We start from the raw sequence: 22,132 nt of genomic DNA on the forward strand, positions 1-22,132 counted from the left end.
TCTACTTAATGATAAAAATATTCAGGGCCTCAAGTTAACCTTTATTTATCTTATGCTAGCCAAACCAAAGTTGTATTTAATTCTGAATATATACTGCCCTCTAGGAAATAGGAACAACAGGAATTTTAGGCAGCTCACAAAATCTATCCTGTTTCTACACCAGGACCCACCAGATTGGTTACTAATAGTAGGTGATTACGACACTAAAATAAATTTCAAATCATCTTATTGATATATGCAGAAAATTGAGGAATATTGGCCAATTCCAATGATTATTTCACCAAGATTCTGTCTAACTAAGGGAGGATGGTTAATTTTTAATGGTTATTTTGATGAAATTTTCACTACAAAACCCACTAGATATAGTCCAACCAGCTCCTCAATTATAGATTACATGGCCTACAAGTATGCTCTGTTTACCTATTATTGGATGGAAAGGTAATATAAAACACATGAAGTTATCGTGCTATATTCACAGTGAGATTACATTGGCTTCTACTGAAAAATAAAACTTGGAATCCTTATGGCAAATTGGTTGAAGTGGCCAAGAAAGGAAGGGTATTTTGGAATGATAAAGTCATCTCCTTACAAGAGGACTTGTTGCTTAGCTTCTTGAGCAAGATCATTCAATCCACAGGTAATAACATGATTTAACTGTTTGAGCACTGGATTAACTGCTCATTGCCTAAGAAAAATGAATTATGATAGTGGGGAAAAAGTAAGACAAAGTAAAGTAAGATCAAAACAATTACAATCAGAGGCAGTTCTTTTAAGACTGCAAAGAAAACGAATTCGAGTAAATGTCAGCAAATTATAGCAACTCAGTGTCAAACGAGATCAAAACCTTCAGCTGTTGCCAATCCCAAGGAAGAATGGTGCTATGCCTTGCCCAATTTTATAAGGGCAATTCCACTCATTCTAAACTCCTGAGTCTCAGTCAACACAGGAAAAGGCCAAGTAACATCCTTTGGCTCCATTTGCATTAAAGAATGAAAAATTTATTTCTACAGTTAGGCACTCAGGAGCAACTGAACCTAGTAAAATTCTGATATCTGTATTACGTTCAATGAAAAAGTATGGGTAACCTACTAGAGCAGTTATTTGCATGCTGTTACTGCTATGATAACATACCTGCATCCTGAACATGGAGTACAATACTTCCTTTATTTAAAAAAGGTCCTAAAAATATTCGCAAAAACTATAGGCAGATTGCTTCATTGGATGCTGTGGGTAAGATCTTTGCTAAGAGTATACGTAAACATCTCGTTGACTTGGCAGAAAGGAAACATTTCTATTGTGTGAAGAATCTGAAAGAATCACTCTACAATGGATAATATAGTGGTTCTTCAACCCATTCTTGACATATAGGTGAAGAAGAAAACTCAACATATTTATGTTGCTTTTATTGACTTTTCCAAGGTTTTCGACGGTTTGATCTTCCCCTTATGTGGGAAAAAGTAGAATCGCTAGGATTGCCAAGGACTTTGCCTTTCATACATCAGCCAGGAGTAAAGTCCTAATGTGGGGAGCGTGAGGGCTTTCTGAGCCAAAATATAATCAATAATAGTATAAATCAGGGATATATTTTAGCTCCTTTACTTTTTTCACATAATTGAGGTGATTTACCCAACTTCTTCCACTGCAATAATAACTTCCCCCCTAAATTGGGAACTTTTAGGTGTCATTCCCTTCTTTATGCTGATCAATTAATTTGACTTCCACTGACTTACAAAGAATCTTTTAAAATAATCTTGTAAGTACTGCATAAATATTCTGAGAAACACTATCTTAACATTAATGTGCAGGAAAGCAAAGTTATAGTTTTCACTGGAAGTAAGGAAACCATAACATTATGCAAAAAATTGAGGGAAAATTGGCTGATCCGCAAGAAATTTTGGGTCAGATGTAATACAATGACAATTTGCGAGTCGCAAATTGCGTTTGATTGCGAGTCGCAATTTGCGAGTCACAAAATGCCATGTACAACAGTGTCTAAGACACTATTTGCGATTCACAATGGGGTCGAAAATTGCATGTCTCACCAATATTCAATATGAATATGAGGCGCTCGCAATTTGCAACTCCATTGGTAATGGCTGGCCCTTTCAGGGATGGTGGCCTGCTGGGCTCAGCAGACCTCCATGTCTGGGACTGCTTTTAAATAAAACAGTTTTTTTTTTAAAATACATGGGATGCATTTAAAAAAAAACACAATTAAATTAAAGTTTCATTTGTTTCATTTTTTAAAGGCAGGTAGTGGTCCCTGGGACCACTGCCTGCCCCTAAAAAATATTTTTCCCTGCATTCGCAAAGTGGAAGGGGTCCCCTGGAGACCCCTTCCCATTTGCGAGTACATAACCACCCTACTGAAGAGGGTGGTAAACTGCAAGTGTTTTGCGACCACAATTGCAGTCGCAAAACATTCTTACATGGCTTGTGGGGTGGCTATTATGAAGGGATCACCCCTTCCTAATAGCCAGTTGCAAAACACTACTTTGCAACTCGAAAATTATTTGCGACTCGCAAAATAGTGTTAGTACATGGCCCACCAAATTTTTGCATGCGCCAACGGGCCGCAAACCTGTTGGCGCATGCAATTTCCTGTCATACATCTGGCCCTTAATCCATATCTTGGAAAAAAAAAAGAAATCAGAAGTTAGATACAAAATTTAAAATTGCATGCATTTACTCAAAAGCTATAATCCGCAATGCAGTACGAAATGCATTGTACAAATCTGTTCGCATTTTATAAATCTGTCTAGAAAAGCCATTTCAAATTGTATTTGAATTGTAAATATCTCAAAGATTTTTATAGCTAAAATTCCACCAACTCTGTCCTACAGGATAGAATACACTTCACAAAGATATTGGCCGTTAGTGCAAAAAACGGAGGAAGAAATGTTATGTTCATTTCTTAATTGTCCTGAATGTATTTTAGGGCACATTTGTCCCCCTCATTGTAGTGCTATTGTTCAAATCTGATTCAAAGAACTGATGTAAAGTATGAGCTCTGCCACTTGGCAAAGGGAAGGTATTGAGTCCAAAGCACTGGCTATAGGTTGTGTTGCCACAGTTAACATCGAGACCTTGCAGGCCCAGGAGTCGGAGATCATTGCAGGAAATGGCTCCATTCCTAGCACCAGCGGGCCAATGTGAAAGGAACCAGAGAAGGGTGTGGTGATGGAACCAAAGTTGGCACCAAAGCCAGTGCAGAACCCGAAGCGGGTTCAAGTGGCGCAGATGGAGCCGTTGGTGAAACTGCCAGCGGAACCCCAATTGGGTGCCTGTGAATATCCTTGGGTGCAAAGGTGTACCAGAGGGACCTGAAGCATTCCAAATATGTGCAGTAATGCCTCCCTAGTTGCTGTGAAGTCGCAGTACTTGACAATTTGGGTTGCATTTGGACCAAATTTGGAAATGAATTAGGAGTTCAGATGTGTGTGACCGAGAGGCATGTTGCCACCCTTTCCCCCTCTCTGGAGTTCAAGAGGGGTGTGAAAGAGCTTATTCTTACTTTGATTTCTTGTTCTTCTTTTTTATACTTACGTAAAGACTGACCACTACAAAGACCTGCTGCAGGAACAAGTTTGGGAGTGGGAGCGAGACCCCCTTTCGACTTCAACCAATCATGGGCTGAGTTGTCTGATACTTGCCGATGTAGAGTTTCATCTTGCAGTCAGGTATAGTCTTTGGATTTATCTAGGCACAGTTGTCGCAGGCCCTGGAGTTGTGCTCCAGCCACAGGCACCACAGGCATACCTTATGGGGGTCTGTCACAGACACTTATTTGTGACAGTCCCTACAAGGTTTACCCTTTATTTCTGGGTGGTGGCATATTTCCCCTGAAACCTGGCGTAAGGTAGAATTCAAGTGAATAATACTCTAAAAGTCAAGATAAGCAGAGCTCCAGATCTGCGTCTGAAGGCGTGGAAATAAATGGCCCGACGTCAGTGTGCCTGGTGGGGGGGGGGGTGCTTATATGAGGCCTGCATGTCACTTATAGTACAGAATGACATTAGTGTGGAGCCGCATGACACCACCTACTGGCACACATTGTGTTTTGGATTTATGGATCCAGTCAGACATCTGGGAGATGTTCACAAGGTGAGAAATCTGCAGTTAGAAGTATCCATCAGAGAACCCCTGCCCTGAGTGCATGTGTATCTGGTATCCTGATGTCACAATATTCTAAGCTTTATTCTAAAGGCCCAGCTATATCACTGAGTGTGTCCTACAGGTCCCTCTTCTGTGAATACCCAAAACCTTGCACTGAAAAAGCAACAAGGAATGCCTGAATTAATCTCAGCCACTAGCAATCACTCTGGAACGCATTCCAGACTACCTGTTTTTTTGCCCACTGTGCCATTCTAGGTAGAGACCCGCCTTATGAAAATCAGTCTTGGTCCTGCTCCAATACAACAGTCTAGCCCGAACTGCCAGAGCAGGTCCACTTCAGGCTGCAGATAGTATGTGGAAGGCCAGGATATTTTTTAATGCTTGGTGAGTTTGTAGACTGCAGGCTGTAAATGATGCCGTTAAGGCAATCACTTTAATGAGTCACTTGCCCACAAAAGATACAGTAGTCCGTTGATCAAATTAACTATGAGCAAATGAAGAAAGCTGCGATCGGATGGTTTAGAATTTTCTTACCCTTAACCAGTTGATAGGGACAGGGCAACTCAAGGAGGGGTGCTCTACTCCACTTAGACAATACTTACCACCTCTGTCAGTGTTGATAGAGAGGGATTGGCAAACATTTTGCAGTGTTGGCTAAGACATGGTGAACTAATCAGGTTAACAAAGGGCTAAAGCACCATGACTCTAAGCCAAATGGTGAGAAGAACTCTACACAAACTGGTTCCAAACCGGAGGCTCAAGGCCGGGGAAATACACATCAGTCCAAAGGCGGAAACAAGCAAAAACTGGAATTGCGTTCCCAGTCAGAAAGACAAGGAGAAGACCCTTCTAAGTCTAAGGTTATAACTTGTTACAAAGATCACACGTTAGTAGAGCTATTAAGCTGCGTGGTAAGTGTAATGCTTGTTTTTTTGTGTTATTTACTGACAGTTAGAAGATCGTGTATATTTTTTTCATCATTTGCTCTTGGGCATTTGGGCCAGCTGGGCTGCATTGTTTAGGCTTCTTTGCCATGCATAGGAGATCTTGATGCAGAGCACAATCCATCGGGAGAAGATTTGCTTCTGCACTCAAATATCTTTTGGTCTTAAAGAGTGGCAACCAATTTAGGTAAACAGGTTTCTAAGTGTTTCTTAACCAACTCTTTCTTCTGCTTGCATATATGTGTCTAAACAGTAGTGCCTTGTAAACGTATGTATTCAGTTCCAGGTCCCTGCTTTACAAATTTCCAAAATTAGAACATGTCTAAGCCAGGCTGTGGTTGCTGCTTTACCTCTTGTTAAGTGAGACCTGAGTTTACCTGGGAGAGGTTTGCTTGCAATTTGATAGCATAAAAAAACACAAATCCATCTCAAGATTATTATTTTGAAGTTGCTAAACCTTGCTTCAAAGAACCATAGTTAACAAAGAGTTGATGTGTTTTCCTGACATCTTTTGACTTGGCTAAATAAAAATGGAGAACCCTTTTTATAACTTGGAAATGTAAATATCTTTCTGCTGCCATTGAAGTGTTATTTAAAAAGGTAGGCAGTGTAATCGATTGGCTAATGTGAAAATTAGATACTACTTTTGGCAAAAATGAGGGGTACTCTTTTATGATAAGAAACAATAAAGGGTTCTATTGCTGAAAGTGCAATCCACTAACTTTGCATGCTGAGGTAATTAGTATTAAAAAGGCAGTTTTCCATGACAGATGTTGTAAAGATGCTTTGTGAATTAGTTCAACGGTAGGACCCATTCATATTGAAAGCACAAATTTTAGTTCCCAAGGAGTTGAAGATCTGTTAAGTGGTAGAAAAACCTTTGTGAGTCTCTTGAGAAAATCTTTTATTACAGGAATTCTGAAAAAAGATAGTTGGTGTGGTGATTTCCTGTATGCCGTAATGGCTACTAAGTGAAACCTTATTGATGAGAATTGTTGTTTGGATTTGGCTATGTGAAGAAAATATTAAATTACATTTTCCTGACCAGTAATAGGATTAAGTCCATTGCTTTGATACCAGATAAAAAATGTCTTCCATAAGTGCATAGCATGATCTTGTGGAAGGGATACTTTGACTTTGCTTTGACTCCTTGAGAATATTTATATATTGAGTTGGCAAATTTAAGTGACCATATTGCATAATTTCCAGGAGCCATGCAGCCAAATTCAAAGGCTGAAGGGACGGATTTAATATTAGACCCAGTAGTCTGGATAGAAGGTCTGGTCTAAGTGGAAGACGTTTGTGTCAACTTGAGGATAGTTGAAGAAGGTCCATGTACCACCACTGTCTCAGGCAGTCCAGTCCTATCAGAACAATTTTCAGTTTCGAGTTATGCAATTTATGTATTGTTAGCAGTATTAATGTTAACTGTAGAAAAGCATAGACAAATTAAGTCGACCAGTTCATCAAAAGGGCATTGCCCACTGAATGTGGTTCTGGCATTCTGGATTTGAAGGCTTTGTATGTTTTGTTTGTGCCAGTGACGAATAAATCTAATGTTGGAGTACACCATTCTGCGAAAATGTTTTGTAAGATTTGGTCATTGAGAACCCATTAGTGATTTTCTTTGTGGTAACAGCTGAGAAAATTTTCATTCAATATTTTGTATTCCTGCTATATGAAAAATGGGGACAGACACGCCTCTTGCTAGTGCTCAGTGCCAATGTGGTAAAAAGATGGTTTATGCATTCTTCGGCAAGTCTAACTAGGATGAGTTGGGGACAGCACTGACTAGGGTGAGGTGTGTCGAAAAGGTGGTACCACCTTTTCAAGACTCATTTGCCATCCAAAACCCTTCACCAAGGCACATTCTCTATCAGAATGCTTGCATCCTGACTTCAACAACAGTGCCTGACAATAGAGACATTTTTTTAAATGTATATTTCAAATTAAATAAATTAAATGTTTGCCAAGACTTCATTAATCTGGCATAGATCTTATGAAATATATAGAGTCTAGTGCTTTTCTTTCCTATTCAATTAGAACAAAGAGCACTTTCCTGTACTTCAAAGCAAGTGTATTTTAAGTCTTGTATTGATATTATTTCTAGTAGGAACCCATCAATATAAGATGTAGCCCTCAACTCATTTACTTTTAGAAACCCTGGGTATTTTGCCTCTATTAAATTGGCCTAAGCCCTGTATGCTCTTCAAAGTGTTTCTCCATTTTCTCTCAGTGCAGCCCTTTTAACATGAAACTGGTCCTACACTCTAAAAGGTCACTAGACGCAAGAGTGTAAGTACCTGTGTGGGTGTATATGAAACTTCGCCTCTAATTGCAAAGCAATAGAGATTCAGGTAGCTGCCTTTCTCTCAAACAAAAGCACCATCATGAAGAGGGTTATGAACGAGCACCACAGCATTCTCATTCATACATGTAAAACTGACAATAACAGCAATACAACTACATTCTGCAGAAAACAATTGGACAAAGAGCAAGAAAGGAAATTGATTGGAAGGGGGACCGATTTGCAAAAATGAAAGGGAGAGAAAACGTATGACAGAATTAGGCCGTTTCTTGATTACTTTTATACCTTTCTGCTGTAATTCAGTTCAGTGCCAAGATGCCTTAGGGTGCTCATTGGACTTCTTAAGTAACAACTCAACTCATATCTTGCAGGTATAGGTTTTCAGTACACAAGTCGGTGCCCTGAAGCACTAATTGCAGGGTCGGTGGCAATATTAGATGAAATTCTGCAGAAATTATGGTTTGTGCTCTTGTCCTTTGGTGATGGAGCACTATGACCTGACCAATGGGTAGATTGAGGCTTTTTCAGCAATGTGAAGCCTGAACAAATAATTTTTGTCTGACCAAAGGCCTACCACTGCCACCTAAAAAAATTACTCTATGATCAGTTCTTCAGAATACACTGTAAGGAATTTGCTTTATTTTTATGACTAGTGAAGTTTTTCTCAAGGATGGTGTTTGTGGAGAGGAAGTACACCAGCACTCCCCTTGAATAGGCAATGCATTGCTGAGTCCCACCTCTTCATGAATGTGTAGTTTAGCAGCAAAATGTTTGTGATACCTTATTCTGCTGGTAAACCAAACCCGAGTCTGTCAAAAGCAGCTTATCTCTGATGTTGGGTATGATAGGTTGCAATGCAAAAGCATTGCTCAGTGAAAACACTACACTGTACACTGCTTCTTCCTGTGTTACAATGACAAATTGGTAACCACATTGCCTGTTTGTAGTGTCTCTTGTGGCTGTCCCTTTCTCTTCCCAGGCCAGGCTAACTGCTGTAAGTAGTATACACATTTAGGAACAATAATTATAGAGAATATGATCACTCTTCTTAAAGGTAACAACAATGCCCCTGCAGAAAGTAACATTGATGTTTTAGTGGATTTGAAACTTTGTGTACGAAAGGCTTCAAAACAGAATTGAAAGTGTGGTTGCTATTTTAACATATGCTATAAAGAGACACTATTTCTGTTTCTCTTGAGAGGACCTCTTTGCAGGACATTACCCATCTGCCACACATTCAATGTGTGCTGGAGCTTGATGAAATATTAGTATCTTTGGATGCAGGAACACTATTTGTTGCAACATTATGGAAGACAACTACCTTTTTGCTAGTCCTTTAGGCATGGTGACTTCCAGCATGTATGTAACTCAGTCATCTCAGATGAGAACCGCTCAATGTATAGAGCTATTAATAAATATTGAAATTTTATATTAGAACAGCACAGATTCCTGATAATTAACATGTGGTAATATTACCTAATGAATGGCACTCACTTTTTCAGTCTCAGGAGGAATAAAAGATGCTTTGGGAATCAGTCACCCAAGCCCATATCAGGTGTGTTGACCCACCAAGTACAATATTCTGAGACCTGTAAATGTGTGCAGCCTCGTCCTGATGAGCAGTCGGAAAATATACCTTTGGTCACCAGTCAGGCAGGAGCATCTTTTTGAAGATGGAATTAAAAATATTTCGTGGGCCATTTAACCCTTTTGGTGCTCATGACAGAATGGTTCCGTCATGAGCACCATTGCTCCTGTGCTCATGACTAACCATTCAGTCATGAGTACAGGGGCACTAAATCCCTCTGCTGCAGAGGGATCTCTTTTTTTTTGTTGGCCTCTGAAGGTTGGGGAAGAGCTTCCCCAACCTTCTGAGGCCGTTTTTCATTTACAATGCATGGCGCGCTGACATCATTGCATTGAAAATGAAACTGAAACTTAGTTTCAGTTTCATTGTTTCGATGCTTGTGGGGCTATCTCAGCCCCCGAGCACCAAATCACTTGGGAGAGGTGTTGTTGGAAAGTGAGGTACCATTTTTATCGGACGACTTTGGAAAAAGCGGGTGGGTGGAATTTTGTGGATCCACGCAGATTCCAGAGCTTTCCATCACAGAAATGTGAGGAAAATGTGTTCTTTTTTACAAACTTTAAGGTTCACAAGGGATTCTAGGTAACAGGACCTGGTGAGAGCCACACAAGTCATCCCATCCTGGATTTCCCCGGGTGACTAGTTTTCAAAAATATATAGGTTTTCCAGGTTTCCCCAGGTGCCGGCAGAGCTAGGGTTCAAAATCTACAGCTAGGCACTTTGCAAAAAAAGGGTCAGTTTTCACTGTAAAAATGTGGTGTGTCCACGTTGCGTTTTGAGCCATTTCCTGTGCGGGACTAGGCCCACCCAAACAAGTGAAGTATCATTTTTATCCGAACACTTTGGGAAATGCGGGCTGGGTGGAAGTTTGTGGACCCACGCAGATTCCAGAACTTTCCATCACAGAAATGTGAGGAAAATGTGTTTTCTTTTACAAAGTTTGAGGTTTACAAGGGATTCTGGGTAACAGAATCTGGTGAGAGCCACACAAGTCACCCCATCCTGGATTCCCCTGAGTGTCTAGTTTTCAAAAATATATAGGTTTTCCAGGTTTCCCCAGGTGCCGGCAGAGCTAGGGTTCAAAATCTACAGCTAGGCACTTTGCAAAAAAAGGGTCAGTTTTCACTGTAAAAATGTGGAGTGTCCACGTTGCGTTTTGGGCCGTTTCCTGACGCAGTCTCTAGGCCTACCCTACAAGTGAGGTACCATTTTTATCGGAAGACTTAGGGGAACATAGAGTTGTAGGGCAACTGTTATTACCTATTGACTTTTGATGCATTTCTGCCTTCCAAATGTAAGACAATGTGTAACAAAGAAGTCACTCTGACAAATGTCCTATTTTTCTCATGCTAGTATGGGTGCCCACAATGTCGGAGATGTGCAAATAGCTACAGTTTATAAACTCTATATTTTGTTCCCATTTCGGAAATACATAGGTGTCTTTCATACCGATTTTCACTGTTTTTATTTTCCCGAACGAATTGCTATATACCCGGTACACAATAAAAAACCATTGCAAGACACTGTTCAGTTATTGGCTCTGGGTTCCTCGGCTTCTTGGTGAACCTACAAGTCCTAAATATCCCCACAACCAGAAGGGTCCAGCGGATGTAACGGTATATTGCTTGCAAATATCCGTCATACTTGGAAGAAGTTACAGCTGAAAACGTTGGCACAAATGGCTCTTTTTTTCAACTCATTTTCAATTTTTCCTATTTTCAGCTGTTAGTTTCTATTAAAAAAAACATTGAAGGATCTACATAAATGACCCCTTGCTGAATTCAAAATTTTGTCTAAGTTTCGGAAATGTATAGCTTTCCAGGATCCATTATTGCTTTCATACCCATTTCTGCCATTAACTGGAAGGAGGTTGAAAGCACAAAAAATAGCAATAATAGGCTATGTCCTAGTAAAATGCCCAAACTGTATAAAACATTTTGGTTTTCTGGCATAAGTATGTCAGTCCCTGAAAGCTGGGAAGGTGGTGATTTCAGCACCACAAACCTTTTATTGATGCCATTTGCAGGGGAAAAAACAGACACTTTCTTCTGCAGCACCTTTTTCACATCCCCCCCCCTCCCCCCCAAAAAACAAATCGTTCTATTTTGGCTAATTTCTGGGTCTCTGCCAGGGGAATCAACAAACCCTGGGTACCTTTAAAATCTTCATGATTTTGGAAGAAAAGGACGCAAATTTGGCGTGGATACCTTATGTGGTCAAAAAGTAACAGGGGCCTAAGCGTGAACTACCCCAAATAGCCAAAAAAAGGCTTAGCACAGGGGAGGGCCTAGTAAGAAGGGGTTAACATTGGAAAAAGGGCTGTCATCTTGCAATAGCTCTGCAAAAAATCATTCTAAAGTGCTCTGAATAGAAATCTGTAGAAACTATTTTTAGTTATCAAATCATTCTATCGCAATATTAGGTCGAGCCTACAGCAGCGCATGCTCTGTTGCTCGACTTTTGGTAAGTGGGGTTTTTAAAGTGCTCCCACCAGCTTTTGCTGGCCTAATGCTTGCGTGAACGTGCACAGCTGCCAGCTTTCTGATTACTTTCACTTTGGGCGCTGCTGCGTGCGCACCACTCGTGTGTTTGCCGGCGCACGTGCACACAACTCCCTCTGCCTCTCTCTCCCGCTGCAGCCCCCATCTTTGCATTCCCCGCGACCAATGCTTGTTACACATAGTAATACTGCCTGGGCAAAGATTTTACCTAATTAGTACCCGTTTAACAGCCAAATACATAAGCAACTGAAAGATGTGACAAATTCTTAACTATGCACAAAAAGTAGCTGCCACAGATTCGCATAATTCTAGAGGGTCTGTGATTGTGTGCAGTATACTGTCCTGACAAGGGTGATTTATTAATGCACTTCTTTCTTATCATCATCTGTATAACTAAAAGGAGTCACTACCCTACATAAACAGGTTTAATTTTACCACAAAATTCCCAAAACATTGTTATGGCTTTGTTTCTTTGTATTTATCAATTCGGGATCATTAATGATAAGACAGTAGAACTACTATCTCCTCTTATAGTTAACATCGTGCTTGAGAGTTGTTTGAATTTACTCGAGCTGAAGTGTTACATGATGCTTAATTTTAATCAGAAATACATGTCCTTGGGTGAAAGCCTGATTTATGGCAATGCTAGTTTATCGGAATTACATGTTTAAACCATTGGATTTGAAATGTGTTTTCCTCGTGTGAAAGACTCGCGTCCTTGTGAACGTTCCACTAAAAGCCACTCGTCTCCTTGCTAGTCTTATTGTTTTATCAGCAGTGCCATCTGGTGGCTATAACTAAAAAAATGTTTTATTGTGCTATGAAGAAGAGGTCAATTTATCCCAGCAGAGGCTCACTTATCACTTCTGCCTGATCAAATGTTAATGACTGAAACAGAACACTGTGTGAGGCATCTACAGATTAACTCTACATGTCCTGTTAATTTGAAGTGTATCACTACCATGTGCATGATGCCACTAACCAGTGCAATTGTATTTTATTTTATGATTCTTTTATTTATTTAGTTGAGTTTAGGTGATAGGTGCTGGGGCCATCAAGGAGCTAGGGACCAAGTAAACAGGCCCTTTTTCTGGTACGGCTCCTTAAAGGCAGCTGGCCCCTGAAGAGTCCTCCTGCAAGAGCACAGCAAGCATTGGCATAGCCAATAGGTCTCGCCTTTGGGACCTTATAAGTGTTTAACCATGCAACAGTTGATGTTGTTGCACCAAGGATATTGTGCTGGATAACCAAACACTTATAAGGTCCCAAATGCGAGATCTATTGGCTATGCCAATGCTTGTTGAAGATTTCTGTCAGTAGACTATAAAAAGAGTCAAATCCACTAAATCATGTTGTAAATATATCGGGCTTGACCAGTATATTCAAAATGCAAAATGGATCACTCTATTTACTAACATTGCCTCTAAGAATAGCAATACCCCATTGTTTGCACTGCTAATCCCACCTCCATAGGTTGATCTGTAATCTCCTCTCAGAACTCGAGTCTAGGTGCGTCCCAGTCTATTGCAATGAATCCGATCGAAAATATTTTTGACAAATCCTCACTAGATTGCAAACATATCTTTGGGACAGTCAAAGAAAACAGAGCTGTATCCTCGGTACTTACCTCTGTACCAAGAAGCAGCTAAAACAGACACTTCAGTAGCAGAGAAACACATAAGCGTCATGCAGGTTACTGCAAACAATTTCATATATTCACTCATTCATGCTTGCGTTAATGAAAAAGCAACACGTCAACTGGAGCAATACACCTTCATTGCTTGCATCAGTCTTTAACAAAGAAAAGTAAATGCTCAAGACAATCTAAAGCACTAAAAAGGTATATCGGGAACTCTGTCGAAAGACTAAAATCGTGAAAGAAAAGTTATAATTTTAAAGCCATGCTGCAGAGCAGCCTGAATTAAGTGTGCCAGACTGTAGCAATAACCTTGAATTAAAGCTGCTGCCTTCTATTTTTAAGAAACAATTACCTTTCTGGTTGATGAAACCTGTCGTCCCATCAGGTAACAGACGTGACCAGGAAAGGGAGAAGCGATAATGAGTCAATCCAAGCTGTTTGATACATCTCAGGTCTTCTTCCCACAGAGTGTAGCTGCCACAAGCCACGTCGCCAGTCTGGTCCTTGTAAACACGGCCGCCTCCCTGATGGGAGAAGGTGTCCCAGACACTGGGACCTTTTCCATCTGCATTCCAGCCTCCTGATTAAAAGGAAAACAGAGTTGTCGTTAAACTCTGCATTAAAATCTACATAAAAAATTACACAAAAGTCTCAGGATATTTCGTGCATCTTTTATAGATAGACAACAATAAATTGACGTTATATTAGCAAGATATATTCTATGTTCTTTTAGATTATGTACTCGAGTTTGCCTGGTTTATTATTTAGAGATTTCACATCAGAGATCAGGGCAGCCCTTGAGTTCATCAATGTCACAAAGATAGGTTAAATGGGCAAGTTTTGATAGGGCTCAAATCGGGGCGGGTGGTGTCCTTCCAATACTGTCAGATAGGGGGCGCCGTTTCCTATTAGTGCAATGCTGAGATAGCTTGGAGGTGTCCACAGTCTCTCTCTAGACAACCAATGTGGCAGAAACAAGACACTATATCATTGATGACTTGGCGAATAATTGTATACATGAATAATACATTTGGAATAGAGAGACACAACTTTAAACTTTTTATGTGCAAATTGTCTTAATAAATGTAAACATTAAAAACCTGCAAAAGTAAAAAGGCACAAATATATGATGTTGGCAACTACCAATACCGTTTTTTTCTCATATGTTAGCGCATTGAAATGTTAACTCACAAACGTATGACACTTATTTACGCTTTAAACCTGCATCTAGGGCCTGCTCAATCTAATCTAGCGATTCTTAACCTTTTCGCTTCTGGGGTCTCACACTACTACAGGAGTCCGGGGATCCCAGCCTAAGCAATTTCCAAGATTTGAACCTCAAAACGATAAAAATGCAGAAACAATAATAGATCGAACAATTACATATATTATACATTTTTTTTATTTAATTCCCAAACAAAAAAATATAATAAATAAGAATTTTAGTTTTAATGGGAAGATTGAAGCTTTTGAACATTTGGGTTTACTTCTAAAAGATGAAGCAAAATGCTGACCTCTTCCATACCGCTTAGTGGTTTTTTGCTCCTTGTCAGAACCCCTTTCAGAGGGCACACAGGGGCTACTGTGCCCAACTGAGGAGATTGAAGTCTTTAACTCCTGCTGTCCAGTGGCCCGATCTACAATGGACCATGAGCCACTGAGCCAAGCACCCCTTCTGCACTTGACTCGCATTGGTAGCTGTGGACGGGCAGTCAAAAAAAACTCCCTCACGGGGGAAGTGTATTTACAGGTTAGTCAACACAACTCTTAACTCAAAGTGCACGCAGTGCGGCCATTAAATCAATATCCAGTGAAATACTTGCTTTTATAAGAAAAAGTATTGTATCTCTCACTCTACAGATGTAAAGGAATACCGACATTCGTAAGAAACAAAGCAATCCCCTTGAGGTGGGGGCTTTAGTGGTTGTCAGGCAAATCCCTGTCCCACCCTCTTCCTTGTAACATGGTCGGGATTATTCCCTATTCACTGGTGGCCGCATTAAGGAAATGCTCACTAGCAGGTTCCTTTAGGACTCTTTAGGAATTAGTCTAAAGTGTCTATGGTACCACAGCACCATCAGCAGAGAGTACCCCGGGGGCCCAGAGGCCCTATTCAAGGCATACTCGCTTCTGCAGCACGAAACGTTCAGCGTTGCAGTTAGGGCCCTGACCTTGGGCACTCACAAGTCTTGATCCTGTTCAGAGAAATTGCACTGGACAAGGTACATGCAGCAGCAGCCCAGGCGTAAGCTGACTTCTAACTGAGATCAAAGAAGCTCCCAGCTCGCAAAAAGGCAGTAAGGCAATTTGCAGAACATAGGGGGGAGGGAGTGGGGTGGACGAGTGGGAGATGTGATCCTCCAGCTCCTGATCGGAGGCTAGTGAAGGTGTGACGTCTTCTGTGGCATCCTTGACAGTCCTCCAGGGTCAGTCAGGGGCAGTTCTCGATGACCAGGATGGACCCGCTGATCGCAGCCTCAGTGTTTTCCCATGCAACGGTCCAAACTTCCTGGCAACATTGGTATCGGCAGTCCTTCCTGGCATACGCGGTTGTAGAGATCCCTTAATGTTCAAGTGTAGACTCCTCCCATACAATCACACTATGGCAGCTCCTCCTGGCACACAGGGTCACCACTAAGGCGGTCACAAGCTTCAGCATGCTTGTAGCAATCACTTTAACATTGGCTCCCTCTGCCATACAGAGTCACCGCAACAAAGCGGTAAGGACTTTTCAATTCTCACACAGCACTCAATGAATGGCTCAATCCATGGTGGCTCTCTCCTGGCATACAGTGGTTGCCAAATCAGTTCTGCAGCGGTCAATGGCCCGATCGATGCAAAGCGCTTCCTTATATCTTGCTCATGGAATCCTATTGGTAGGCCTTCCCACTGCACCTCGCTTCCTCCAATGCTCTCCTCTTCCTCAGAGGGCACACTGGTCTTGGCAAGCAGGCAGGTGCTGTTGCTCCAGGACAGGTGGTCTTGGTTTCCCTAGGTAATGTTCCCTCACCCAGCAGGGAGACTAGCAGCCCTTGGACCCCAGTCCTGGTCACAAGCGGAAGTCTTGCAGAGCTTCCCCTTCTCACACAGTTCATCTGGCTGCTTGGCAGATGACCAAATTTGGGGTCTCAAACTCCCCTTCTTACATTCCATTTACAGACACCAAAAGTGATTTAGAGTCTGAGACCTTGAAATGTTATGTTGGTTTCTGCTAGTTTTCTTTCTCTTCTTTCCTCTTGAAAGGTTGTCTGTCACAGCAGAAAAGACTCCAAAGCTGATTATGGGACAAAACAGGTCGTGGAAGTACCCAGAATTAAAATCTGGATGTCAGCCATAGTGATATGTGCATCAAAAGGTTAATCTGGGCTCCAAGCCCTACTCTTTATGATTCCTTTATTAGGACCATCTCCTTACCGAGATAGATCACAAGGAAGTGGCCTGGACACTTCACTAAATCAAAAATCAACCTTTTGAAGTGTAAAAAGGGAGCTTTTTCTCCCTTCCTCCAGTGTGGCAGCAATGCACAAATATTTCTGGGGGAATTCAGGGAACCCAGGGTCCTTCATGTAATGTACCATTGCAGGCACACATGCGCTCAGTGTGCATACACAGCACACACACTTTCCAGTACTGTCAGCTCCATGCATTGTGCCATGACAGACACACATACACTCAGCACACACATTCAATCTGTGTTAACTGTTCAGTGGTGTAGCGTTTCTGTACTGCACCAGGTTGTGCTATTTGCAAATGCACACGCTGCCAGCACACATTCACCATGTGCACACTGCACAAAACTTCACCCTGAATGCATTTTACTTCTTGTAAGCACACATGCAGGCATACTTACACTCATTATATGCACTAACCATTTTTGCACTAAACAGTAGTACTTTACCCCTGTATTGTACACTTCCCAAGCACACATACATTCAGCGCAGAGTCACTACTATGCTGCGCAGTACTCTACATTTACCTGATATATGCCACGGGTGAGTTAAGCAGATAGCCTAGGAGCTTTAAAAAGATGAGTGACTTTTGTAGACCTCACTTCATTGACAGAGGGTAAAAAGGAACTGTTTACTCCTACTGATAACTACACAGTATGCTGCCACAATCGCGCTTATGAACTATGAGATTTGGGTGCCCCGTCCGGTCCAACAGGACCGCAATCCATCAGACAGACCTATGTCATTGTTTATGCTTGAACAATGTTTGCCTATGACAACAAAAATCAGCATTAGCGATCAGGAGCGGACTATAACCCAAAGCAGCACCTGCCCCCATACGGTGCACAGCGAGCGAGCGCAGCGAGCGAGCCTAACTGCTACAAGGGGTTTGGAAATGTTCTACCCCCAAAGAAAATTTGGTGAAAATGATGCATTCTACAACACATTTTTAATTTCATGTTAAATTGTATACGTTTTTAAAGCATAGTTAATGATGACCTGACAGTGCACCAGGACACAGCAATCTTTATTGGGGCTCTTCAGTGATTCTCGCATCTTCACCCTTTAACAGTGCCTCTCATCTCTCCATAGCCCCTCTCTCACATGTATTTCATTTGTTTTATAGCACCTCTCATGCCAGTGTAGGGTGTTGGAGCATTTTACATCACACACACACATACAGAGAAAATTAATCACACGTGTGTAAATCAGTGTATAGAAAATGTTACATAAGACAAAGGGGACTATAAGGTGTAGGATTCACGTCATTCATATTGATAGGCTTTTTTTAAGAGTCCTTGCCCTCGGAAAGCACAAATTCAGGATTCAGAAAGTAACACAGTGGTTAGGGTTGACTTTACTAATAAGAATGTATTTCTACCCAAACAAACCCTTTTTAACCAAATTAGGATAATGAAAGACTCGAAGAAAAAAAACTAACTTTCTAAACTAGATTAAAAATTGTAACAATCTGCACAGTAACAAAATATCCACTGAGCTACGCACATAAAATACTGTTCTGTGATCTGCATAGTACACTCTTTGCTGCAGGCATATTAACCCTCTGCGCTACCATAGATGGGTCAAACTGACACCAGACAAAACTATAAATTCTCTCCAGCAGGTACTTTAATCACCAGAGTTATCTTGGCCCTTTTGTTGTTGCCTGAAAACTGTTGGATACAGAAGGAACACGGCAGTGCTTTTAAAACAGCTGCACTGCTAAAAAACAGGCCCCCAGTAACTGAAGCAGCTCCCACCCTTTTAGCCTCCCGGGATAACGCTAGATGCCAGGTACGGCTAGTACCTTGTTAAGGATCAAGACAACAGTACAGTTGGGCACTCAGGAAAGGGGTAGACATATTTTCCCTTACAGAGAACTTTTTCTTCTGACACTCCTAATGCATGCTTTGCTTCAAGTGAGACCGCCAATTGTCAATAATAGATTCTATTCACTGATCCACCAGAAAGTTATTACCATAGGTAAGCAGAATTTGTTCCTGATGGATAATGCTACCCACAGATTCCTCACATTATAAATAAGTTGTGCAGCAATCTCCACTTTGGAGGTGGGATTGAATAGTGTCAATTAATCAAGGAAGTGATGCATCACAGTCCCAGCAAAATATGAATCACTGTATGGCTAAGCTGAGAGACAATGATGTTCTTCACTTGGTGAGAACGGTTGAAGCTGCCATGGGCCTCATGGAATGTTCACAAATGTCATCCAGAGGATCTCTCTTGGGTAAGTCATAACAGATCTTTACACACAAGGTGACACAATATGAAATTGTACGTTTGGGGGCAGCCTTGCCTTTCTTGGCTCCAGCAAAGCCTACAAATAGTAGATTGCCCGTTCTATCACGTATTGTCAGGGGTCCAGTGATCTTTTCTTTTCCTTGGTTGGGAGCTCAGGTGGAAAGAAAGGTTGAGAGGGATGAACTGACCAGTGTGGAAGGCAGACATGACCTTCAGTAGATGAGATGGACAGATGAAAAACACCAGCTTCTCTACAGAGAAAGTAGGGAAAGGTGGTCATTCCAAAGGGCCTTTAATTTGATAACCCAGTGTGAGAAGTTGGCCTGGCATATGCTGGTCACTAGTTAAAGTGGCCACCTTGCACCAGGTCAATTCGACTCTTATGGTAGATAGGTTTAAGACAACCTTTTAAAGAAAGCTATCCTAGTGGTAGCTGTGGAGAGCAGCCTTCAGGCTAAGTCTCAGAGGAATGTAAAGCAGCTTGTTTTACCTTATAATCTCTTGAATTACCAAATGAAAGGACACCACACAGGTATATATATAAACTATATATGTATTTATTTCTAGACACACTCTCTTTATGAGATTAGAAGTCAGGAACATATGCACAAATCAATGTTTCACAACAAATTAAGCACTTATATAGCTGGGGCCCTAGGGGCGTACTTGCAAGGGGACAAGGCCTAGGGCCTTTAGAATCGCTGGGACCTCACTAATCCACCCAAGGCAGGTAAGTAAAGGACCCACGGGAGACACGTGCAGTGTGAGAACACAGCCTCGGGTTCCCTATTGATTTCAATGGAGCAAGTCGCGGTTGGATTTTTAAAGCTTTAGGGTACTTCGGGAGAGTCTACAAGCAAGCCACTTACAAGGTAACTACTTCGAGCATCTTCACCCTTTAACAGTGCCTCTCATCTCTCCATAGCCCCTCTCTCACATGTATTTCATTTGTTTTATAGCACCTCTCATGCCAGTGTAGGGTGTTGGAGCATTTTACATCACACACACACCTACAGAGAAAATTAATCACACATGTGTAAATCAGTGTATAGAAAATGTTACATAAGACAAAGGGGACTATAAGGTGTAGGATTCACGTCATTCATATTGATAGGCTTTTTTTAAGAGTCCTTGCCCTCGGAAAGCACAAATTCAGGATTCAGAAAGTAACACAGTGGTTAGGGTTGACTTTACTAATAAGAATGTATTTCTACCCAAACAAACCCTTTTTAACCAAATTAGGATAATGAAAGACTCGAAGAAAAAAAACTAACTTTCTAAACTAGATTAAAAATTGTAACAATCTGCACAGTAACAAAATATCCACTGAGCTACGCACATAAAATACTGTTCTGTGATCTGCATAGTACACTCTTTGCAGCAGGCATATTAACCCTCTGCGCTACCATAGATGGGTCAAACTGACACCAGACAAAACTATAACTTCTCTCCAGCAGGTACTTTAATCACCAGAGTTATCTTGGCCCTTTTGTTGTTGCCTGAAAACTGTTGGATACAGAAGGAACACGGCAGTGCTTTTAAAACAGCTGCACTGCTAAAAAACAGGCCCCCAGTAACAGAAGCAGCTCCCACCCTTTTAGCCTCCCGGGATAACGCTAGATGCCAGGTACGGCTAGTACCTTGTTAAGGATCAAGACAACAGTACAGTTGGGCACTCAGGAAAGGGGTAGACATATTTTCCCTTCCAGAGAACTTTTTCTTCTGACACTCCTAATGCATGCTTTGCTTCAAGTGAGACCGCCAATTGTCAATAATAGATTCTATTCACTGATCCACCAGAAAGTTATTACCGTAGGTAAGCAGAATTTGTTCCTGATGGATAATGCTACCCACAGATTCCTCACATTATAAATAAGTTGTGCAGCAATCTCCACTTTGGAGGTGGGATTGAATAGTGTCAATTAATCAAGGAAGTGATGCATCACAGTCCCAGCAAAATATGAATCACTGTATGGCTAAGCTGAGAGACAATGATGTTCTTCACTTGGTGAGAACGGTTGAAGCTGCCATGGGCCTCATGGAATGTTCACAAATGTCATCCAGAGGATCTCTCTTGGGTAAGTCATAACAGATCTTTACACACAAGGTGACACAATATGAAATTGTACGTTTGGGGGCAGCCTTGCCTTTCTTGGCCCCAGCAAAGCCTACAAATAGTAGATTGCCCGTTCTATCACGTATTGTCAGGGGTCCAGTGATCTTTTCTTTTCCTTGGTTGGGAGCTCAGGTGGAAAGAAAGGTTGAGAGGGATGAACTGACCAGTGTGGAAGGCAGACATGACCGTCAGTAGATGAGATTACAAGATGAAAAACACCAGCTTCTCTACAGAGAAAGTAGGGAAAGGTGGTCATTCCAAAGGGCCTTTAATTTGATAACCCAGTGTGAGAAGTTGGCCTGGCATATGCTGGTCACTAGTTAAAGTGGCCACCTTGCACCAGGTCAATTCGACTCTTATGGTAGATAGGTTTAAGACAACCTTTTAAAGAAAGCTATCCTAGTGGTAGCTGTGGAGAGCAGCCTTCAGGCTAAGTCTCAGAGGAATGTAAAGCAGCTTGTTTTACCTTATAATCTCTTGAATTACCAAATGAAAGGACACCACACAGGTATATATATAAACTATATATGTATTTATTTCTAGACACACTCTCTTTATGAGATTAGAAGTCAGGACCATATGCACAAATCAATGTTTCACAACAAATTAAGCACTTATATGGCTGGGGCCCTAGGGCGTACTTGCAAGGGGACAAGGCCTAGGGCCTTTAGAATCGCTGGGACCTCACTAATCCACCCAAGGCAGGTAAGTAAAGGACCCACGGGAGACACGTGCAGTGTGAGAACACAGCCTCGGGTTCCCTATTGATTTCAATGGAGCAAGTCGCGGTTGGATTTTTAAAGCTTTAGGGTACTTCGGGAGAGTCTACAAGCAAGCCACTTACAAGGTAACTACTTCGAGGGCCAACACCCACAGGAGCACCGGAGTGCACAAGTTACCTCACCCAGGGAAGCCGGGTGCATAGGTGTCTTTTGGTGTCGGGTCGCGGCGTCGTTTTCAATGAAAGCCGAAGAAGATTTGCTACTTATGAAGACTGGAGAAGTGTCCGGTGGAATCCAAGGCTGGAGTCAGAAGAAGGGACAGTGTTCACAGTCATTTGCCAGTGACCCGGGGCCAGGAAGATGGATGCCACGGTAGTCGGGTGATTTCAGGTGATTCACGGGTGTCTTGACTCTTCAGCCACGAGCTCCAGGAGGCGTCGACGACGACCAGCAGCTGGAATCAGAGTGTCCCACAAAGTCTGCAGCTTAC

The 22,132-nt window shown here is 41.7% G+C and overlaps 1 protein-coding gene across 9 annotated transcripts in view; it reads right to left on the reverse strand.

The window, feature by feature from the left end:
• The window catches only part of LOC146862980 (cytosolic beta-glucosidase-like), a 568,310-nt gene that overhangs the window by 262,114 nt on the left and 284,064 nt on the right, over nt 1-22,132 (reverse strand). For all 9 annotated transcript variants that reach the window (XM_085642350.1, XM_085642349.1, XM_085642348.1 and 6 more), the window contains one exon: nt 13,449-13,676. In XM_085642350.1, coding sequence (XP_085498476.1) covers nt 13,449-13,676 — 228 coding nt within the window. The remainder of the gene's footprint in view (nt 1-13,448; nt 13,677-22,132) is intronic.

The sequence above is a fragment of the Triturus cristatus genome, chromosome 2_2 (genome assembly GCF_964204655.1).
Source record: "Triturus cristatus chromosome 2_2, aTriCri1.1, whole genome shotgun sequence".
Classification (NCBI taxonomy): domain Eukaryota; kingdom Metazoa; phylum Chordata; class Amphibia; order Caudata; family Salamandridae; genus Triturus; species Triturus cristatus.